The 19,802-nt window shown below is 49.8% G+C and overlaps 2 protein-coding genes across 2 annotated transcripts in view; one reads left to right on the top strand and one right to left on the bottom strand.

Moving 5' to 3' along the window:
• Positions 1-763: 763 nt before the first annotated feature.
• AAMDC (adipogenesis associated Mth938 domain containing) lies at positions 764-4,833 on the bottom strand. Its single transcript, XM_056858740.1, has 3 exons — positions 4,686-4,833; positions 1,872-1,967; positions 764-922 (listed from the first exon to the last, which is right to left on the bottom strand). The coding sequence occupies exons 1-3, from the start codon at positions 4,815-4,817 to the stop codon at positions 782-784; spliced, it is 369 nt and encodes a 122-aa protein (XP_056714718.1). The 5' UTR covers positions 4,818-4,833; the 3' UTR covers positions 764-781.
• A 4,974-nt stretch (positions 4,834-9,807) lies between these two features.
• RSF1 (remodeling and spacing factor 1) overlaps positions 9,808-19,802 on the top strand; it is a 60,527-nt gene continuing 50,532 nt past the window's right edge. The window contains exon 1 of the mRNA XM_056858730.1: positions 9,808-10,007. Within this exon, the coding sequence (XP_056714708.1) occupies positions 9,818-10,007 (190 nt within the window). The 5' untranslated portion in view covers positions 9,808-9,817. The remainder of the gene's footprint in view (positions 10,008-19,802) is intronic.

The raw sequence follows: 19,802 nt of genomic DNA, 5'->3' as shown, positions 1-19,802 counted from the left end.
GTTCCCTCGAGAACGGAGGCTGAAGCTGTCCGATTAGAGGTCTTGCATTGCCAGAATGGGAGGGGTGGCTTAGTTCAGTATTTTTTCTTCCAAAGCTCCCCAAATTCAGCCAAACAGCATAAAACAACACATACAACATGCAATACTTGTTCATGATCCTTAGGCAGATGATGAGAGGGAGGGCATCTTGGCCATCTTCTGGGCTTGGAGCAGGGGTCACTATGTGTGCGGAGGGGAGGTAGTTGTGAATTTCCGGACCAAAAAATTGTGAAGCGGCCAAGCTAAACTTTGAAACGGGGGTTAAATAATAAGTTGGTTTTTATATGCTGACTTTCTCTACCACTTAAGGGAGACTCAAACCAGCTTACAATCACCTTCCCTTCCCCTCCCCACAACAGACACCCTGTGAGGTAGGTGGAGCTGAGAGAGCTCTAAGAGAACTGTGACTAGCCGTAGGTCACCCAGCAGGCTTCATATGGAGGAGTGGGGAATCAACTCCAGATTAGAGTCCATCGCTCCTAACCACTGCTGTTAACCACTACACCATGCTGGCAAATAAGATGATCAATGGGTTAGCTTTTGCTGTTTTTGTGGATAAGTCCTACAAACTTTGGTTCAACCCCTGCTGTTGCATTTATACATCATTTTTTTACAACTGTTATATTGCATTTTGTGCTTAAAACCAAAAAGAAAACCCAGAAGCCATGCACTGGCTCCAGCTGGACTCTTTTTATTCAGATAAAGGCACAAGATGGCGGGATGTAGGGTGGGGCCTCTTGCTCTAGCAGGTGGAATGGAAGACGCCACCCACTTTAACCCCTTGTGTGGCCAGAGCATTGTACTCTTTCACAGCTTTTTCTGTCTGCAGGACCAGAACGTCAATCCCGTGTTTCTTGAGATAGTCCACCGTGGAGGATGGCACCTTGAAAGGAGAGGGGGGGAGAGACATGGATTTAGTTACTTATGTAGAAAATTGCTTTGGCGTGAAGCCCTCTGTGTAGGGTTGCCAACCTCCAGGTGGCACCTAGAATTATAGAATCACAGAGATGAAAGGGACCACCAGGTCCTCTAGTCCAACCCCCTGCACAAAGCAGGAAATTCACAATTACCTCCAACCCCACACCCCCAGTGACCCCCTACTCCATGCCCAGAAGATGGCCAAGATGCCCTCCCTCTCATGACCTGGAGATCTCCCGCTATTACAATTGATTTCCAGATGATCAAGATCAGTTCCCCTGCAGAAAATGACGTCCATGGAGGGTGAGTATGGCATTGTATCATGTTGAAGTCCCTCCCCAAACCCCACCCTCCCCAGGCTCCACCCCCTTAATTTCCAGGAATTTCCCACCCCGGAGTTGGCAACTCTAAGATTGGGTCTGAAGTTCTCCTGGAATTACAACTGATCTCCACACTACAGAGATCAGTTCCCTGCAGAAAATGGCAGCTCCAGAGGGCAAACTTTATGGTACACCATAGATTCTAGATGAAAAACCCCCCCCACAAATCATCCCTTCCCCAGTCCCCACCTCCAAATCTCCAGGAATTTCTGGGGCATATGAAAACTACGGCAGTACAAGCTGAAATGAAACCAAGGTCTTGGGGAGGGGCTGTGGCTCAGGGGTTGTCCAGGAAAGTCTGAATTGGAACATTTTCCAATTCTAATTTCAATTAATAATTTAAACCATTGGTTCTTGTACGGTCTTGTACCATTGGTTCTTGACCGTGAAAGCCTTCGACAATAATTTAAACCATGTTAGCACAAGGAGGCAAATCTACCCTGTACAAGCCTGGAGCTGGGGTTATCAACTCTGGGTTGGGAAATCCCTGGAGATTTGGGGGAGGGGCACGCTCCCAACCCCTGGCCCCATTACCTGCAAAGCTTCGCTCATGCCACGGCCAATCACTAGGGTTTTTGCCCCCTTCTGAACGACTTCTTCAACGTCCGCCGGCTGCACACCAGGGAAATGCTACGTTTGGAAAGGACAGTCAAAGTTAGCCACAGATGTCATTTGCAGCCTGTGTTTTAGGGCACTGTCACACATGCCGAATAATGCACTTTCAATCCACTTTCAATGCACTTTGAAGTTGGATTTTACTGTGTGAACTGGAAAAATCCACTTGCGAGCCATCATTAAAATGTTCTGAAAGTGGATTGAAAGTGCATTATTGAGTACCCCTGAGTACCGCTTTGGCTCATTCTCCTCACAGGCCACTCTTGACCCGAGTACCGCTTTGGCTAATTCTCCAGCATGGTATAGTGGTTAAAAGCGGTGGTTTGGAGCGGTGGAGTCTGATCTGGAGACCCGGGGTTGATTCCCCACTCCTCCACATGAAGCTAGCTGGGTGACCTTGGGCAGGTCACATCCTCTCAGCCCCACCTACCTCACAGGGTGTCTGTTGTGGGGAGGGGAAGGTGATTGTAAGCCCGTTTGAGTCTCCCTTAAGTGGTAGAGAAAGTTGGCATATAAAAACCAACTCTTCTTCTCACAAGCCACTCTAGACCCCTGAGTACCGTTTCGGCTCATTCTCCTCACAGGCCACTCTCGACCCCTGAGTACCGCTTAGGCTCATTCTCCTCACAGGCCATTCATAAGAAAGGCCTTGCTGGATCAGACCCAGGCCCATCAAGTCCAGCAGTCTGTTCACCCAGTGGCCAACCAGGTGCCTTCAGGAAGCCCACAAGCAAGACGACTGCAGCAGCATTGTCTTGCCCCTGTTCCACAGCACCTAATATATTCGGCATGCTCCTCTGATCCTGGAGAGAATAGGGATGCATCATGACTAGTATCCATTTTTACACTCTCGACCCAAGTACTGCTTCGGCTCGTTCTCCTCACAGGCCACTGAGCCTTAGGAGAAAGACGGAGAGGAAGTAATTTTAAATATGCGCCTGAAGGGAGCCTCCATCTGCATGGCTGTCCCTTCAGTTTTCCTTCCCTCTCAGCAACCCCCGGTTTCACTTGGAATTTCTATGAGTGTTGAGTAAACCATACAACCCTTTTAAGCAATTTTTTTTTTTTTTTAAATCAGGATCCTGAATGCAGCCGCAAACCTGTGCCCCTTGACGCCAAGGCTGCAATGGATGTTTTCTTAGTCGGAGAATCCCTCTCCACCACCATCCCAACCTCCCCACCGCCACATGGCTCTGATGTAAAGGTGCCAATTTGCCACAGCGTGAATTTCAAATCGCCAGCCTCAGCCCGGGAGGGGAACGTTTCCTCCCTGGCGATTATGAATTGGCTTCTCAAAGAGGAGAAGACGGCCTGTTCAGAGAAAGCCGATTTCATACCTCGGCTGTATTTCCCGTTGGATGGTGAAAGCTGGAGAGCCGCAGAACAATAAGTCAGCTCTGTCCCTGACAGGCTGCGCACAGTAACGGCCCCCGGGAGTCCATTTCCTGCTCTTGCTGCAAACTGCATCCGAAACACGATGCTCCCTCATACATGTTATGGCAACCTTTTCATTTCCAGCCTCCTGCCATTTTGTCCTCTACGATTGAGCTGCGGAGAGACGGACTAGGAAGGGGAGCGGTAGGGCGTTCTCTGAGGCCTTCGTTCCAATTCACCCACTGCCACCCATTAAAAAACAACAACCCAAAACACAATTAAAAAAACACACAGTTGTGCCCCTGGAGTGACAGAGCTTAGCGATCGGTGAAAGGAATTCGTTCAGGAAATGAAAGGAGACCTCAAAAGGGAGCCAGCATGGTGCAATGGTTAATGTCGGACTAGGATCTAGGCGACCCAGGTTTTACTCCCCACGCACGCTCAACCTAACCTACCTCGCAAGGTTGTTGAGAAGAGAATGAGGTAAACTGCTTTGGGACCCCATAGGGGAGAAAGGCAGAGTGTAAATAAGGTAAATAAATAAATAGGTGCACAGCAATTTGTTGCAGTATATTTCGAGGGCCAGTGTGGTGCACTGGTTCGAATGCTGGACTGGGATCTGGGAGACGCAGGTTCGAATTCCCACTTTGCCTTAGAAGCTTGCTGGATGACTTTGGGCCAGTTGCTCACTCTCAGCCTAACCTTCCTCACAGGGTTGTTGTGAGGATAAGAAGAAGAAGAGTTGGTTCCTATATGCCTCTTTGCCTCGCCTTTCTTCAGCTAGTTGGAAAGCAGTTTCTCAATAACTAGTTGCAGAAGGTAGGCTGGAGACATATACAAATGCAAAATAGGCAATTTCTTGCGATTCATATGCAGATTGAGCCAACTTCAAGCACACAGGGAAATATCCTTTTAAAATCCAAACCTCTTGCATGGGATGAAGAAGTTTGCAGGGCGGGAATGCAGTTTATAAAATCTGTTTAAAATCTATAAGACTTTCTCTACCTCTTAAGGGAGAATCAAACCGGCTTACAATCACCTTCCTTTCCCCTCCCCACAGCAGACACCCTGTGAGGTAGCTGGGGCGGAGAGAGCTCTAAGGGAACAGTGACCAGCCCATGGTCACTCAGCTGGCTTTGTGTGGAGCAGGGAAACAAATCCAGTTCAATAGATTAGCCTACCTCGCTCATGTGGAGGAGTGGGGAATCGAACCCGGTTCTCCAGATTACAGCCCACCGCTCCAAACCACCGCTCTTAACCACTACACCATGCTGGAAGAAGGCAGGGAACTATGTAAGCCACTCTGATCTCCTTAGAGGAAGAGTGGGATAAAAATGTGACCGGCATGGAGATACCTACGTCTGTTCCTGTTTCTCTCCAGTCCCACTTCCGGCTGCCTCCCGGCCAGACTTTGCAGTCCTTGTATGTGGCCGAGCAGCCTTTCACCGTCATCCGGCCCCAAGAGAGGGAAGCAATTTCTGGGGAAGACATTGTCGGATGGAACGGAAAAAAAGACCTGAAAGATAAAAGAAAAGCAGATCTGGAAGGTAAAAGGAAAAGTTGCAGCCAAGAAATCAAGACCGTGGCTTTGACAGGATCAGGCCCTCCCAGACGATACCAGCTGGAACAGCCGTGAACAACATGTGGCTTTGGGTCAGGATCCTCATCATAAGTTCACCTGGAGAAAATGGCCGCTTTGGCAATTGGACTCTATGGCATTGAAGACCCTCCCCTCCCCAAACCCCGCCCTTCTCAGGAAAAGAGCACAGGCGGTTGCTTCTGTAAGGGATAGAAATACAGTCTCTTGTGCGTATCACCTGCCTTCATACTGCCGCGCCTTCTGCCTGTAACCCCCTTTCGGCATTATGGGATGCCAGGCCTGAGACGGGATTTCTTTCGCATTGTTTTTCTAGTGCTGCAATCCTAGCCCTACTGCACTGTTGTTGAATGGTGATCATTGCTGGCTGATTGAATTCTGGCTGACTGGAGATCATTCCCAGATCTCCTGGCATCATATCTGCCTTGGCTCTAGGATTTGGAGCTCAGAAAGCCTTTACTATGATAGCAGTAGAGATTTAGTTGGCGTAAAATTGTCTAGCGGTAAGGGGATTTGGGGCTGCGGCCGCCCTGAACCGGTTAATTTATTTGAACCTTTGCTAATTTAAACAAAGGGCAGCTATAGCCACTGGCTCTTGACTGTCTAAAATCTATACGGGTGACGGCAGGGACAATAATGAAATGGCTCCTGGTTACCGTTGACTGAACGCTCTGATCCTAGAGAGGGGGAGAGCAGGGAGACGCAGGAGCTGGAGAAAGCTGCGGAGGGCGAGGAGGAGGAAAGGGCAGCAGGGAGACTAGGAAAAGCAGAGTTCGAAGTGGTTCGGAAGACAAAGAAGGAAGAGGGCAGGCGGCACCACACAACCATGATGTCGGGTAGATCCACAATTGGATCTCCCCGGCTTCTTCTTAAACCGCACCCGCATGGAGAACATTCTCCATTTTGCATTCATTGCAGCTACAAAGAAAAAGAAGAAGAGTTGGTTTTTATATGCCGACTTTCTCTACCACTTAAGGGAGAATTAAAGCGGCTCACAATCACCTTCCCTTCCCCTCCCCACAACAGACACCCTGTGGGGTAGGTGGAGCAGAGAGAGCTCGAAGAGAGCTGTGACTGGCCCAAGGTCACCCCGCTGGCTTCGTGTGGAGGAGTGGGGAAACAAATCCAGTTCACCAGATCAGCATCCGCTGCTCATGTGGAGGAGCGGGGAATCAAACCCGGTTCTCCAGATCAGAGTCCACCGCTCCAAATCACCACTCTTGAACACATGAAGCTGCCTTATACTGAATCAGACCCTTGGTCCATCAAAGTCAGTATTGTCTTATCAGACCGGCAGTGGCTCTCCAAGGTCTCAGGTAGAGGTCTTTCTCATCACCTACTTGCCTGGTCCATTTAACTGGAGTTGCCAGGGACTGAACCTAGGACCTTCTGCATGCCAAGCAGATGCTCTACCACTGAGCCACAGCCCCTCCCTCTTAACCACTACACTACACAGAGGCATTTGCGTTAGCAACGGAGAATCCACACAGGAGATTTCTGCACACTTCCTGACACCCTTCCTTACTCGCCCAGGGTAATGCTGATCCTCCACTTTGGGGTCAGGAAACAATTTCCCTCCAGGTCAGATAGGCCAGGGATCCTGTAGGTGTTTGTTTGTTTTTTTGGCATCATTTGTGCATGGAGTAGGGGGTCACTGTGTGCGGGGGAGGTAGTTGTGAATATCCTGCATTGTGCAGGAGGTTGGACTAGATGACCTCTCCAGCAATTTTCAAACCCCAGAGTTCATCATCTTGAATGACTCACTGCTTTGTTTTCAGTACACCAGGCACTTCAGCCTGAGATGTATATGACCTCCCATACTGTTCTTTAAATTGTTCCCAGTAAATCCTTTGCAAAGGGACTACTGTCACCACTTAAAGGGGGGAAATTAAAAACACCCACTTTTCTCCCTCTCAAAAAGAAATCTCTGGATTAACAGATTTTTCCTGTCCCCCAGCCCTAAGGAACACCTGCTGACAGATCAAATAACGCAACGCTAACCTTTTAACCTCGCTCAGGAGCCAAGCTCGGCAGCCGGCTAGCCAAAGGGAGATTCTCTTCCCCCAACTTGGCAAGAACGGAGGTTGATTTGTGGCTTCAAATGTCAAAATGAGAGCAACCAGCGTTCAGGGGGCTGAACTCGCCAAAGATTATCTGTTGCGACAGCTTCAAGAAAAAAAAAAGCACCTTTATTCTGTCTCCCTCCCACCACCATTAATGAGCTACTACCCTTTATGTCCCGGGTAGGAATGACCAAGGTAGACTGCAGTACAGCGGGAGATATTGCAGCATCTTCTCCGCATACAAAAGCAGGATTCAGATTCTTCAAAACGCCATGCAATGAAAGAGTCCAAGGAATTGGAAAACTCCTGGAGGTTTTGGGGTGGAGCCAGGGGAGGGCGTTTGGGGAGGGAGGGGACCTCAGCGGGGTACAATGCTGTACAGTCTGTCCTCCAGAGCAGCCATTTTCTTCATAAGATAAGAAAGGCCATGCTGGATCAGACCAAGGATCAGGAGCATTCTTGTTGGTGTGTCTCTTTGGGCATGGAACAGAGATTTGCAACCAAAAGACAGGATGATGGGTTTGCTTGCAGAATCATAAACTAGGGTCATAGAGTTGGAAGGGGCCATAGAGGCCATCTAGTCCAACCCCCTGCTCAATGCAGGATCAGCTGAAAGCATCCATGACAAGTGTTCATCAAGCTGCTGCTTGAAGACTGAACATAACACAAAAAAGGCCCTGCTGGATCAGATCAAGTCCTATCAAGTCCAGCAGTCTGTTCACACAGTGCCCAACAATGTATTGATGTGTTAATTTCCTGTTCGCCGTTCCGAGCCCAGCTCTGTCCGGGAGAGTTGGACAGAAGAATAAAATTACAACAACAACAACATGCAGGATTCTCTCCTCCCCCATTTTATCCTTATAACCCTCTTGTGCAGTAGGTTAGTTTAGGTCGCCACATGCAATAAGCACAGTCCGGTTAATTTAAATCCTGAAGGCGGGTAAAGAAAAAAGCGTCCTAGAAGTGATCCTCATAGGGTTGCCAGCTCCAGGTCGGGAAATTCCTGGAGATTTGGGGCATGGAGCCTGGGGAGGGCAGGGTTTGGGGAGGGACCTCAGAGGGGTGAAATGCCATAGTGCCCACCCTCCAAAGCAGCCATTTTCTCCCGGGGGAGCTGATCACTGTAGTCTGGAGATCAGTTATAATTACAGAAGATCTCCAGGCCCCACCTGTAAGTTGGCAAGCCTACTCATCCCGGAATAATTCTGTAGATTTTCAGTCCATCCTTCCATTTAAAGTCAAAAAAGTCACAACAATCCTGTGTAATGTAAATAATTGAACCCTCCCTCCAGTGAGAGACTTATGATCCCATCCTTCCTCAAGGGGTTCTTGCTCCTCACCACGGCCCTGCAAGGTAGGCTGGAGACAGAACTGGCCCCAAAGTCGACGTCACCCAGTAAGTTTCAGCACCTGAGTGTGGACCCACCTCTCTCCACCCCGTTTAAAAAAAACCCAATCCTAATAATCATTAAGTTACCTAGATTTTTTATTCATTCTCCCTGTAAGGGTTCATGCTCTCACCTCACCACAGCTCTGTGAGGTGGGCCAGGCTGGCCCAAGGCCAACCACTGAGGGTTGGGGCAATAGCAGGGATTTGAACCCATGGCAGTCTAGAAACATGATTGTTTTACCTGACATGATTGTTTTACCTGACAACAACCCTGCGAGGTAGGCTAGGAAAGTGAGTTAACTGGCCCAATGCCAACCATGGACTGTCTGGGCCAGAGCCAGGATTTGAACCCATGGCAGTCTGGAAACATTAACTACCTTTCCTCTTGGAGTTCATGATTGTTTTACCTGACAACAACCTTGCGAGGTAGGCTAGGAAAGTGAGTTAACTGGCCCAATGCCAACCATGGACTATCAGGGCCAGAGCTAGGATTTGAACCTATGGCAGTCTGGAAACATTACCTACCTACCTTTTCTCTAGGAGCTCATGATTGTTTTACCCCACAACCACAACCACCCTGTGTGGTAGGCTTGGCTGAACGTGAGTTAAGTGGCTTCAAGCCAACCACTGAGTGACAGGGCAACAGCAGGGATCTGAACCCATGGCAGCCTGGAAACATTCACCATCTTTCTTCTTGGAGCCCATGCTTCCCCAGCTCTACTTCACCACCACCCTGTGAGGTAGGCTAGAAAACAACTTCCCTAAAGAGACCCCAGGGAGACTCAAGGTCCGAGCGGAGATTCGAACCCCGGTCGCCCCACTCCCAGTCGGGCGCGTTCCCCGCTAGGCCACGCAACCCACTCCTCATTCCCCTCCTCCACACTCTTACCTGCCTAACGGCAAAGCTACCAACTGCCTTTCCCCCCCTCTCCTCCTCCGCCCCGCCTCCCTTCTCCGCCAAGCCCCGCCCCCTCACACCCTCCATTGGCCACCGCGGCGTACAGACCCAAGCCGCGCCCACCAACAAACACATGACCCCGCCCCCTTCTCTTTTCAGCCACGCCCTCTTTGTGACGACTGACAGCTCTTCTCCGCGTCCCTTTCACGGCTGCCGCACACCTTTCCTGGCCGCCGTTGCCATTGGCTCGGGCGGCGTTCTGTCCCCGCCCCTCGCCTCCGCCGACGAGCTCCCACCTCCCATCTACCCGCCCGCCCGCCCGCAGCCTCGTTTCGTTTCCTGTGTCAATCAGGCCGGAGGAAACCAGCGAGAGGCGGCTTCCTAGACGTCCCCGCCCCCCTCTCTCTCTCTCCCGGCCTCGGAGCCCCGCGCGCGCGCTGCATTGTGGGCCTCCTCCCGCAGCGCCCCCCGCCGGCCTGGCGGCCCCCCTCCTCCCGGCCCCCCCTCCCTGCTCCTTCTCCATCCATCCTCTCAGGTTCCAAGATGGCGGCGGCGGCGGCGGCTCCCCCATCCCCTCCTCCCTCCGCCGCCCCGCTCTGCCCCGGCTCGTGGCCCAACTTCGCCGTCGTCTGCTCCTTCCTGGAGAGATACGGCGCCCTCCTCGACCTGCCCGAGCTGCCCTTCCCGGAGCTGGAGCGGGCCCTGCAGGCGCCACAGGAGCCCGGCGAGCAGGGTAAGCGCGGGGGGCCGGCTGCCGACCGACGAGGCCTCCCTCCTCGCCTCCTCAGCCGCCGCCTCCTCCTCCTCACAGGGAGACCGTTCGGGGAGGAGGGGGCGTCCGAGGGACCCCGCTTGCTGCGAATCGCCCCCCCCCCAGCGTTGGGCCTTCCTCGTCCATTCCCCTAGGAGGGAGGGTGCCCCCCTCGGAGACCCTCAGTGGCGAACGCACGATCCCTCCTCATAACTAAAAGGGGGTGGGGTCGTCTCTGCAAAGGGCTCCCCCTCCCCTGAATTGCCGCCCCCTCCTGCACACAAAACGCCCCCCCCAACCCGTCCCCCCAATTGAGTGGAGAAGCGACTTTTTTCTTTATGGGGTAGCAAAGACCCCTTGCCAAAGTGGGACGTAGCCCCTCCCCATAAAGCGACTTTTTCTTTATGGGGGAGGGGGCAAAGACCCTCATGGCCCCCTTCCCCATAAAGAAAAAGGGGCTTTGTGTGGAAGGGGCAAAGATCCCTTGCCCCCCCCCCGCTCCCTTCCTCCCCCTTTGCAGGAGGCTTTTCCTCTTCCTCCTCCAGACGGGAGGGCTGCCTTTTGTGTTGCCCTCCCCCCCCCCCGTCACCTTTGCAAAAGGCAGGTCTCTGCCCCGAGGAGGCGACAGTAGGAGCCAGCGAGATGGGAGCAGAGGAAAAGCTCCGGGGGGGGGGGGAGAGAGAAGGAACGTCTGGATCAACCTAGATGGAGCAGGGCTTTCGGCTCCACAGGGAAGGAGGAGGAGGAAGATGAAAGGCGACCCCCGTTCGGGGAAGAGCCTTGTTGGGGGGGGGGTCCTTGGTGGGTTTCCGTCCTGACCCACGTGTTGCCTGGGGAATGGGCCTCTTCCTCTTGTTCTTTGGCAGGGCGTAAAGGAAACCTACCTATTACGTGTGTATTTGTGAACGAGAAGAGGGCGCGTGTCCTTATAAGACAAATACAAAATCTAATTGTTTTAGAGGCTGTGTGGGAGGGGCTGTTCCCTGCTGTCCCCCCCCCCCCCCCGTGTTCTGGCGTGGAAGTTCTTCCTGGTGCCTTTCCCCATCAGCCTCTGTTGGGTGTTCCTCTTTGAGCTGCTTTGTGGGGAAGAGTTCCCCCTGCCACCAGCTTCCTCCCGACCCTTTCTCGAACAGGCCTTCCTTGCTTGTACAAAATGCGTACTGGTTGCCTTCTTTCTTCTTTGGCCCCCCTTATTGGTTTTTTGGGTCCCCCCCCCTTGTGGGGGATGCGTTCATATATACTGCTTATCTGTATCGCACAGAAGAAGAGGGAAGGGTCTTGATTTTTTCCTCTTGTTCCCTCCCCTTCTGGACTATCTTTTTGCAGCAGACTCGGATCCAGTTGTTGATGTTTGTAGTGTAAAAAAAAATCTTCCTGACCCTTGATACGCACTCCCTGCTTCTTTTCTCTCTGCCCTAGGAGATTAATTGGGAGCAGTGCTAGGAGAGACCAATGGCTTCTTGAAGGATGAGAGGGAGTAGATTACTTGCTGTTTTCCTTGAAGTAGGATGGGTCAGAAGGTAGACCATGGCTGGTCAGCAGAGTGCCGGCCAGCTCTCTCGCAAAGAGTGCTGGACTAGGTGGAGCGTAGTCTGATCGAGTGTGGCCCCCTTATTATGTTCCTAAGCAAGAGAGCATATTCAAGAACACTTAACCCAAATTAGTGATGCCTTGACTGAAGAGATCCTGTGTATGTATTCTTGGTTTGTAAATTTAAATCGCTGTAATGGAAAGGACTGCAGATTGTCCAGATTTGCAAAAGCAGAAGTCTTTTAAAATTTCTGCTGCTAGGCTTACTTACCATCTAGTGAGTTCCACAGTAAGTGAAAAGCTCATTTTCAGATATGCGTGAAGGATGCAATTTGAAGAGGGGGAAGCTGTTGTAGTATTGTTCTGTGTGATTAGTGGCATCATCTGTTTTTGCCTAACCTGTAACTTGTGGTGGCAGGAATGGGAAGGAAGGTAGATATCCTGAAGACATATTGGGGGAGGGGGTTGAAAGGGTAAGCAGGAAAATCAAATAGGGGTGCATGGGAAAGACTTGGGGGGGGACCATGGCTCAGTGGTAGAGCATCTGCTTGGCATGCAGAAGGTCCCAGGTTCAATCCCCGGCATCTCCAGTTAAAGGGACTAGGCAGGTAGGTGATGTGAAAGATCCCTGCCGGAGACCCTGGAGAGCCATGGAGAGGGGCCATGGCTCAGTGGTAGAGTATCTGCTTGGCATGCAGAAGGTACCAGGTTCAGTCCCTGGCATCTCCAGTTAAATGGACCAGGCAAGTAGGTGATGAGAAAGACCTCTACCTGAGACCCTGGAGAGCCAATGCCAGTCTGAGTAGATAATACTTTGATGGACCAAGGGTCTGATTCAGTATGAGACAGCTTCATGTGTTCATGTGCCTGTGTTCATCAGTCTCTTTCAGAGATGGCAGCGTTTTAGATGCTCGCTATCCCTGCCCAGCAGAATGAGGCGAATCCTATTGTTAGAAAATCTCGACTTAGTTCACTTTGGCATTCAGAAGGCTGCATCCTGCTGTTAACCCTACTTTTGCCTGGTTTTAGAGCCAAACAGTTCTGCAGCGACAATTTCATCCCTTGGGAAATCAGTAAAGAGGGCTTAGGGTAAGGAAAGGAGACCTATTTTATGTTGGGAGGAGTTCCGAAGAATCAAGGACAGTATTGCCTCTCCCCTTTAGCTCTTTGGCATTTGTTCAGACAAAACAGCACTTTTTAAAACTCTGGGGTAACAAACTGCATGCATAGGAACAAATCCTCTTCCACCCCCCGCAAGTTATGGGCCCCTTTGCAGGGTGTTGCTTGGTCATTTGAGATTTTTTTGGCAAATGTCGTGAGATTGGAAACTCTCAGAGGCAAGATTCTTTTTTGATGGTGCTTTCAACATGGGCAATTGAAATCATTCATATCTTAAAAGCAGATCTTTAACTGTTCGAGTGTTGGTTGCTTGCAACTGTAATTTCCAGCAGCGTTGTAAATAGTTCTCCCACTGTGTTCGGAATGCATCTTCATCAGGGGGTTTTGTCGTTCCTATGCTCAGGGAGGCAGGATAAAAAAAAACCCTTTGCTTCCTGTCACATGTGCTAGAACCACCCTCTGATATCCAGTTCTCTTCCTGCCTTGGAGAAGCAGCATTTGTGGTTAGCTCTGTAGCAAACCTTCTTTCCTAGCCTTTGCACTTCAATAATTATTCCTGTCTAACTTTATTTCTGTCCTAATCTTGGACTGTGTGCACCCAGCAGCCTTTTCCTCTTGTATCTACTGTTTTCCCTCGTCTTTGCCTCTGTCTCCCCCTCCCCTCCCCCCTCCTCCGTTTACAATATTTCTGAGAGTGGAGATAGGGCTTCTGAGGAATTAATGTCAGGAGACGAGGAGCAAGTTGAAGGACTACTTCCCTCCCCCCCGACAGCTTCCCCTAGCGGTGTGCAAGAGCCGCAAAGGGGAAAAACGGGTGAATCGGCCCAATTTGCAGGCGGCGACACAAAAACGGAGCCTCCAGCCGGGAGACGTTCAAAACGGCTTGAAAAAGATGCGCACGGACAAGATGGCCGCCGCAACTCCCTGTTCGGCCTCTAGAGGTTACGAGGGCGAACTTGATCCCAGTGATGCTGGCTCCTCTGGAGTTCATGCGACTGGGACTACCCCGGGTAATGTTGAAAATGTTCATTTTTTAATTGCGGAAGGTGGGGAGGGCAACTTTAGTCTGATAAATTTAATGTGGCAGGCATTGAGAGAGGAGTTTGCCCAAATTAGCGACCATTCTTGTGGGGACGTTACAAGATCCAGAGCCTCATCCCCAGGTTCCAGGACTTCCATCCACTCTGAGTCAGAACGTGGAGAATGCTCCACATACGCCATGCCTGGCCAACTAAGGCAGCAAGGCAGGCACCATTGTCCTCTTCCAGCAGGAACAGGTCCCCTTCTCCCTCTTCTAGCGATAGAGAAGAGGGCGAGTTCTCCTCAGGAGAAGACAAGGAGGAGGAGGAGGAGACTCAAAATCAAGAACAACAATCCCGGTTATTTGCCGGGGAAGATTATCAGATGTTCCTGAGCAAGTTATTGGCAGCCTTAGATCTTCATGAGGATGAGGACTCAGAGGCTTCCAAAAGTAAGGTTAAGTTTAGGGGGATGAAGGAATTCTTCACCAGACTGAGGATCCATACCCAGGCTGTGCCTTTTCCTGAATACTTTGAGGACCTTCTCAAAAATTAATGGGAGAAGCCTCTCTCTAACAGACAGCTCCCCACTGCTGTTAGAAGAATGTATAATCTAGAGTCCCGAGCTTCTAACCTCCTTCAGGTTCCCTTAGTTGAAGTACCAGTCGCCGCTCTGCAATCCACCGGCTTACTTTCTGAGGATGGGGCTGGCAACATCAGGGACCCTCTAGATAGAAAAGCTGATTATGCTATCAAAAAGGCCCATGAGGCTTCGGCCGTATCCATACAAGCATCGGCTACGGCAGCATTGGTGGCTCGGGCATCCATCATGTGGATCAGAAAAATAATTGACCTGACTCCACAAGACAATAAAAGGGTGCTGAGTGGTCTTAACAGAGTTCTGAAAGCAGTAAATTTTATGGCGGACGGCACTCTTGATTTGATGACTATGTCGGCCAGGGCACTGGCAGTCTCCTCTATTTCTAGGAGGGCACTTTGGCTCCGGACGTGGTCAGCTGATTTTGGTTCCAAATCCATCCTGTTGGGATACCCATTCGAGGGTGATAGGCTCTTCGGCTCTAAACTAGAGGACATACTAGTTGAGATGAAAGACAAGAAAAAGGCCTTGCCAAAATACATAAGAAAAGAAGGTAAGACCTCTTACTCTTCTTCCTTTCGTCCCTTCCGAACCTCTCACACCCTCGCAAGGGGCAGAGTGGACAACAGAAGGAATAACTGGAATTCTGGAAGGGGATCCTTTTGCAAGGGCCCCAGGTTTAATAAGGGATTCCAGCCAACAATTTTCTTGTCCAACAACACTTGGACAAGTCCAACAGATTTAGTGAGAAACCTGGGAAACAATGACTGCTGGGACAGTCCGGTGTGGGGAAGACTCCAGCTTTTTGCCAATACCTGGGACTCCCTTCACCCAGACACTTGCGTGCAGAATATTATTCATGAGGGATACAGCCTAGAACTATGCAAATCCCCCCCCAAACCGCTTCTATCTCTCCCCCTCCTCTTCCAAACCAGACAAGATATCCCGCAATCAAGCAGCCATAGACCACCTGCTTCAAATCAGAGAAATCAAACCAGTCCCCCAGACAGAACGGTGCGCCAGGGTATACTCGGTTTTCTTTACCGTTCCGAAGAGAAACGGAGATTGGCGTGCAATCCTAAATCTAAAGCACGTCAACAAATTTATCCGGCTCAAACGTTTCAGGATGGAGACGCTCAAGTCCATCAGAGGCACTCCGTCCCCTAGCGTTTCTGACGTTGATAGACCTGACGGAAGCGTATTTACACATCCCCATCTACCCCGAGCACCGAAAGTTACTCCACTTTGCGTACAACCTTGATCACTATCAGTTTCGGGCCCTCCCGTTTGGTCTCTCATCGGCCCCGAGGGTCCTGGTGACGTTGGCTCACCTGAGAGAGCTAGGAATCCATGTCTTCCCATATTTAGACGATATCCTGGTGAGCACTCCTTCAGAACAACTGTCCTTACAGCACACGGAGACCGTCCTCTGGGCTCTAGAACTCCACGGTTTCCTGATAAACCGGATCAAGAACACCCTCTCTCCGTCCCAGTTCATCCATCACCTGGGGGTGTTCATAGACACAAACCAGAATGCAGTCTTCCTTCCACCAGACAAGATTTCCTCCATTGTCAAATTCACAAGGACAGTGATTCTTTCCAAATCCTCCGGCCTGTCGTCCTTAGTCAGACTGCAGGGGGAAATGGTGGCATGCATAGGGATTGTGCCATGGGCTCGCTTCCACATGAGGGACCTGCAATGGTTTCTCAAGCCATTTCAACTGCAGATAATTCAAAGGAGGAACCCACCCCTCACCTTCCTGAGTCAAGTGAAGAACAGCTTAAGGGGGTGGACCAGGTCCCACAACCTAGCCAAGGGCCAGAACTATCTCCCGATCTCCACGATCCAGATTTTCACTGATGCCAGCTTGGAAGGCTTGGGGGGCGATTCTGCAGCAACAAGTAGCACAGGGTCCCTACCTCCAGTCCAGGACCTTCTCCAACAGGGCCCCTTAGTACACCCAGATCCAGCCTGGTTAAAGCTGACCGCCTGGCTCTTGAAAGGTCAAGGTTGCTAGAGACGGGCTATACCTCAGAGGTTGTCGACACCATGTTGGAAGCCAGGAAACAATCCACCAGGTGCATATACGATTTTTCCTGGAAGGCCTTTGCTAGATGGTGCGGGAGAAAACATACTGATCCAGTGACCATTTCCACTGGCAACTTGCTTGACTTTCTCCAGGAGGGATTAGCTCAAGGACTGAAGGCATCTACTCTCAAATGACAGGTGACGGCGATCGCGACGGTTGTTCCCCAACTGGATGGCTACCCAATGTCAAGGCATCCCCACATAGTCACTTTCTTAAAAGGAGCCTCGGCCATCTCTCCTCCGACAATTCATAGATTTCCGACTTTGAGACTTCACGTGGTACTCCAGGCTCTGACTCAACACCCATTTGAACCTTTACGGGAGGCTTCCCTGGGTCACCTTAGGCTGAAAGTTCCTCACGGCTGTTACATCAGCTAGAAGGGTGTCAGAACTGGCAGCTTTGTCATCTAGAAAAAGCCTCTGCGTCTTCCATGCGGATAAAGTAGTACTACGTCCAGATCCGGCCTTTATCCCAAAGGTAAATTCTAAGTTCCATAGACAACAGGAACTTCACCTTCCATCCTTTTGCCCTCACCCTTCTCATCCAAAGGAGAAGAACTGGCACACTCTGGATGTGAAAAGAGCTTTACGCATCTTTTTGAGAAGGACAGAACCTTTCCGGCTCTCGGAGTCTTTATTCGTTTCTATTTCATCACCCAATAAAGGTTGCAAAAAAATGTCAAAGGCAGCTATCAGCAAGTACATCAAACTGTGTATCCAGCTGTGCTATCAACTTAGCAACATACCAGTGCCGTTAGGAATTACCGCTCACTCAGTCCACAGCACTGCTACTTCAGCAGCATTTGATGGCCATGCATCCGTGGAAGAAATCTGTAAGGCTGCGACCTGGTCGAGCCCTTCTACTTTCATAAGACACTACAAGATAAAAGCCTATTCTTCATCCGACGCGGCATTCGGCAGGAGAGTCCTCCAGAATGTTGTATCAAATGATCAATGAAGACTCCCTCCCAGTGAACGTCAGCTTTTGAAGATCCCACTGATGAAGATGTACTCCGAACTCAGTGGGAGAACGGAACCTTGGCTTACCTGTGAAGGTTCCTTCTACACTGAGGGAGGAGTACATCTTGTCCGCCCAGGGTGAAGAATGGATCAAGATGAAGAATGTTAAGTGTCCAGATAAAGCTGAATTAAAAAAAAATTTTTAAATGGGAAAACAATATGTTATATATAGGAATAATAAATAAGGGGAATTAGAATAAAGTATTTTCATGTTGTACTTGTTACTAATTCTTGGTTTTAAGCTGTGTTTTTTGCAGTGGCTGCTCCTTGTTCTTTTGGGTGCACATCTGTCTTTCCGTTTTTAAAAATTCTGCTATGGAAGTCCTCGAACTGGATATCAGAGGGCGGTCCTAGCACATGTGACAGGAAGCAAAGGTTTTTTGGATCCTGCCTCCCTGAGCATAGGAACGACAAAACCCGCTGATGAAGATGTACTCCTCCCTCAGTGTAGAAGGAACCTTCACACGTAAGCCAAGGTTCCGTTTTGCCCCAACTTTCACTTCCTTAAATGGGGGAAACTGTGCTTCCCATATTCCCTTGCATGGTTTAGTGGTTAAGAGCGGTGGTTTGAAGCGGTGGATTCTGATCTGGAGAACCGGGTTTGATTCCCCACTCCTCCACATGAGCAGCTAATCTGGTGAACTGGATTAGTTTCCCCACTCCTACACATGAAGCCATCTCGGTGACCTTGGGCTAGTCACAGCTCTCTCAGCTTCACCTACCTCACAGGGTGTCTGTTGTGGGGAAGGGAAGGTGATTGTAAGCCGGTTTGAGTCTCCCTTAAGTGGTAGAGAAAGTCGGCATATAAAAACCTTCCTTCCTTCCTTCCTTCCTTCCTTCCTTCCTTCCTTCCTTCCTTCCTTCCTTCCTTCCTTCCTTCCTTCCTTCCTTCCTTCCTTCCTTCCTTCCTTCCTTCCTTCCTTCCTTCCTTCCTTCCTTCCTTCCTTCCTTCCTTCCTTCCTTCCTTCCTTCCTTCCTTCCTTCCATAATGCCTGAAATGGGGCATCTTTCCACAAGTGCTGTTGGATCTTTGTATTTTGTCTGTCATTTGGTGGAGAGAATTAAGTTCGTACGGCTTATGAATCGATGAAGCTGCTCAATATTGCATTGGCCCATCTAGGTCAGTATTCTCTGTGCTGACTGATAGCTGCTCTCCAGGGTCCCAGGCAAAGAGTGGTCTTTCCCAACACTTGCTATCTGGAGATGCTGAACGCCGATCCTGGGATCTTCTGCATGCGATGTATATGCATGGCCACAGTTCCCGGACATCCGAAAACTGGAAGGTTTGAGGCGACATGCAGGCATTACTCACAGGCCCTCAGCAGCGTCCTTTATGGTTTAATGTACACAAAATTATTTTAAAATTTTGTTTAAAATTACATTCAGGCTATTTGTATAAAGTATATATAAAACATAAATGAATTTCATGTTTAGACTCTGGTCCCATCCCCAAGATATCTCATTATGTGTAAGCAAATATTAAAAAATATTCAAAAATACAGAAAGGTCCGAAATATGGAACACTTCTGGTCCCAAGCGTTCTGGATAAGGGATACTCAACCTGTAACATACCAATAAACTCCTGTTTCTTCAGTTTTGTATTGCCCATTGTGTCTTTTGCATCTTTTGGTGTTCAGGGGTCCAGTGGCAAAGAAGGAGAGCTGAATATTTCCAGTTCAAATCTTAACTTGGCCATGATCTCACTGGGATAAGTGCATAAATGAAAGCTAGGGTACAGCCTACTGTATGTTAAGTGGTAACTCCTTGATAGGTCTGTACTGAAAAGCTGTTGTGAGGGAATAAAACCTAGAATTCTAGATTCCCTTATATTAAGCCAGTTTATGGTACTGAGGCAGGATTTATTATATAGGTCAGCGGTTCCCAACTTTTTGGTGTGGTGACCCACAAGTCCGAATTTACTTTGTACGGTAACCCATCCAGGGCTGGCCCAAGGTCTTTTGGTGCTGTAGGAAAGATACATCAGTGGGTTCTAGATGAAAATAATCCCGAACTAGAAGCTAGAATGACTAATCTGAGGTTGTCGTACTTTGGTCACATCATGAGAAGATTGGAGCCACTGGAAAGGACAATAATGCTAGGAAAAGGTGAAGGCAGCAGAAAAAGAGGGAGATCCAACATGAAATGTATTGACTCAGTGAAGGAAGCCACAGCCCTCAGTCTGCAAGACCTGAGCAAGGCTGTTAGCGATAGGACATTTTTAAGGTCAGTTATAGGGTTGCCATAAGTCCGAAGCATCTTGACGGCACTTAACACAGACACACACAGGCAAACTATGGCTGTGATCCTCATCTGTTGCAGCATTCCATTTTCTGCAGTACCTAACCAGATGTTTTTGAGAAACCAACAAACATCACACAAAGGGTGCAGTTGCCCCCACTATG

Source organism: Euleptes europaea, chromosome 12 (assembly GCF_029931775.1).
Source record: "Euleptes europaea isolate rEulEur1 chromosome 12, rEulEur1.hap1, whole genome shotgun sequence".
In the NCBI taxonomy this organism is placed as follows: domain Eukaryota; kingdom Metazoa; phylum Chordata; class Lepidosauria; order Squamata; family Sphaerodactylidae; genus Euleptes; species Euleptes europaea.
The sequence above is the reverse complement of the archived record's forward strand: the minus strand, read 5'-3'. Positions and strand labels throughout refer to the sequence as shown.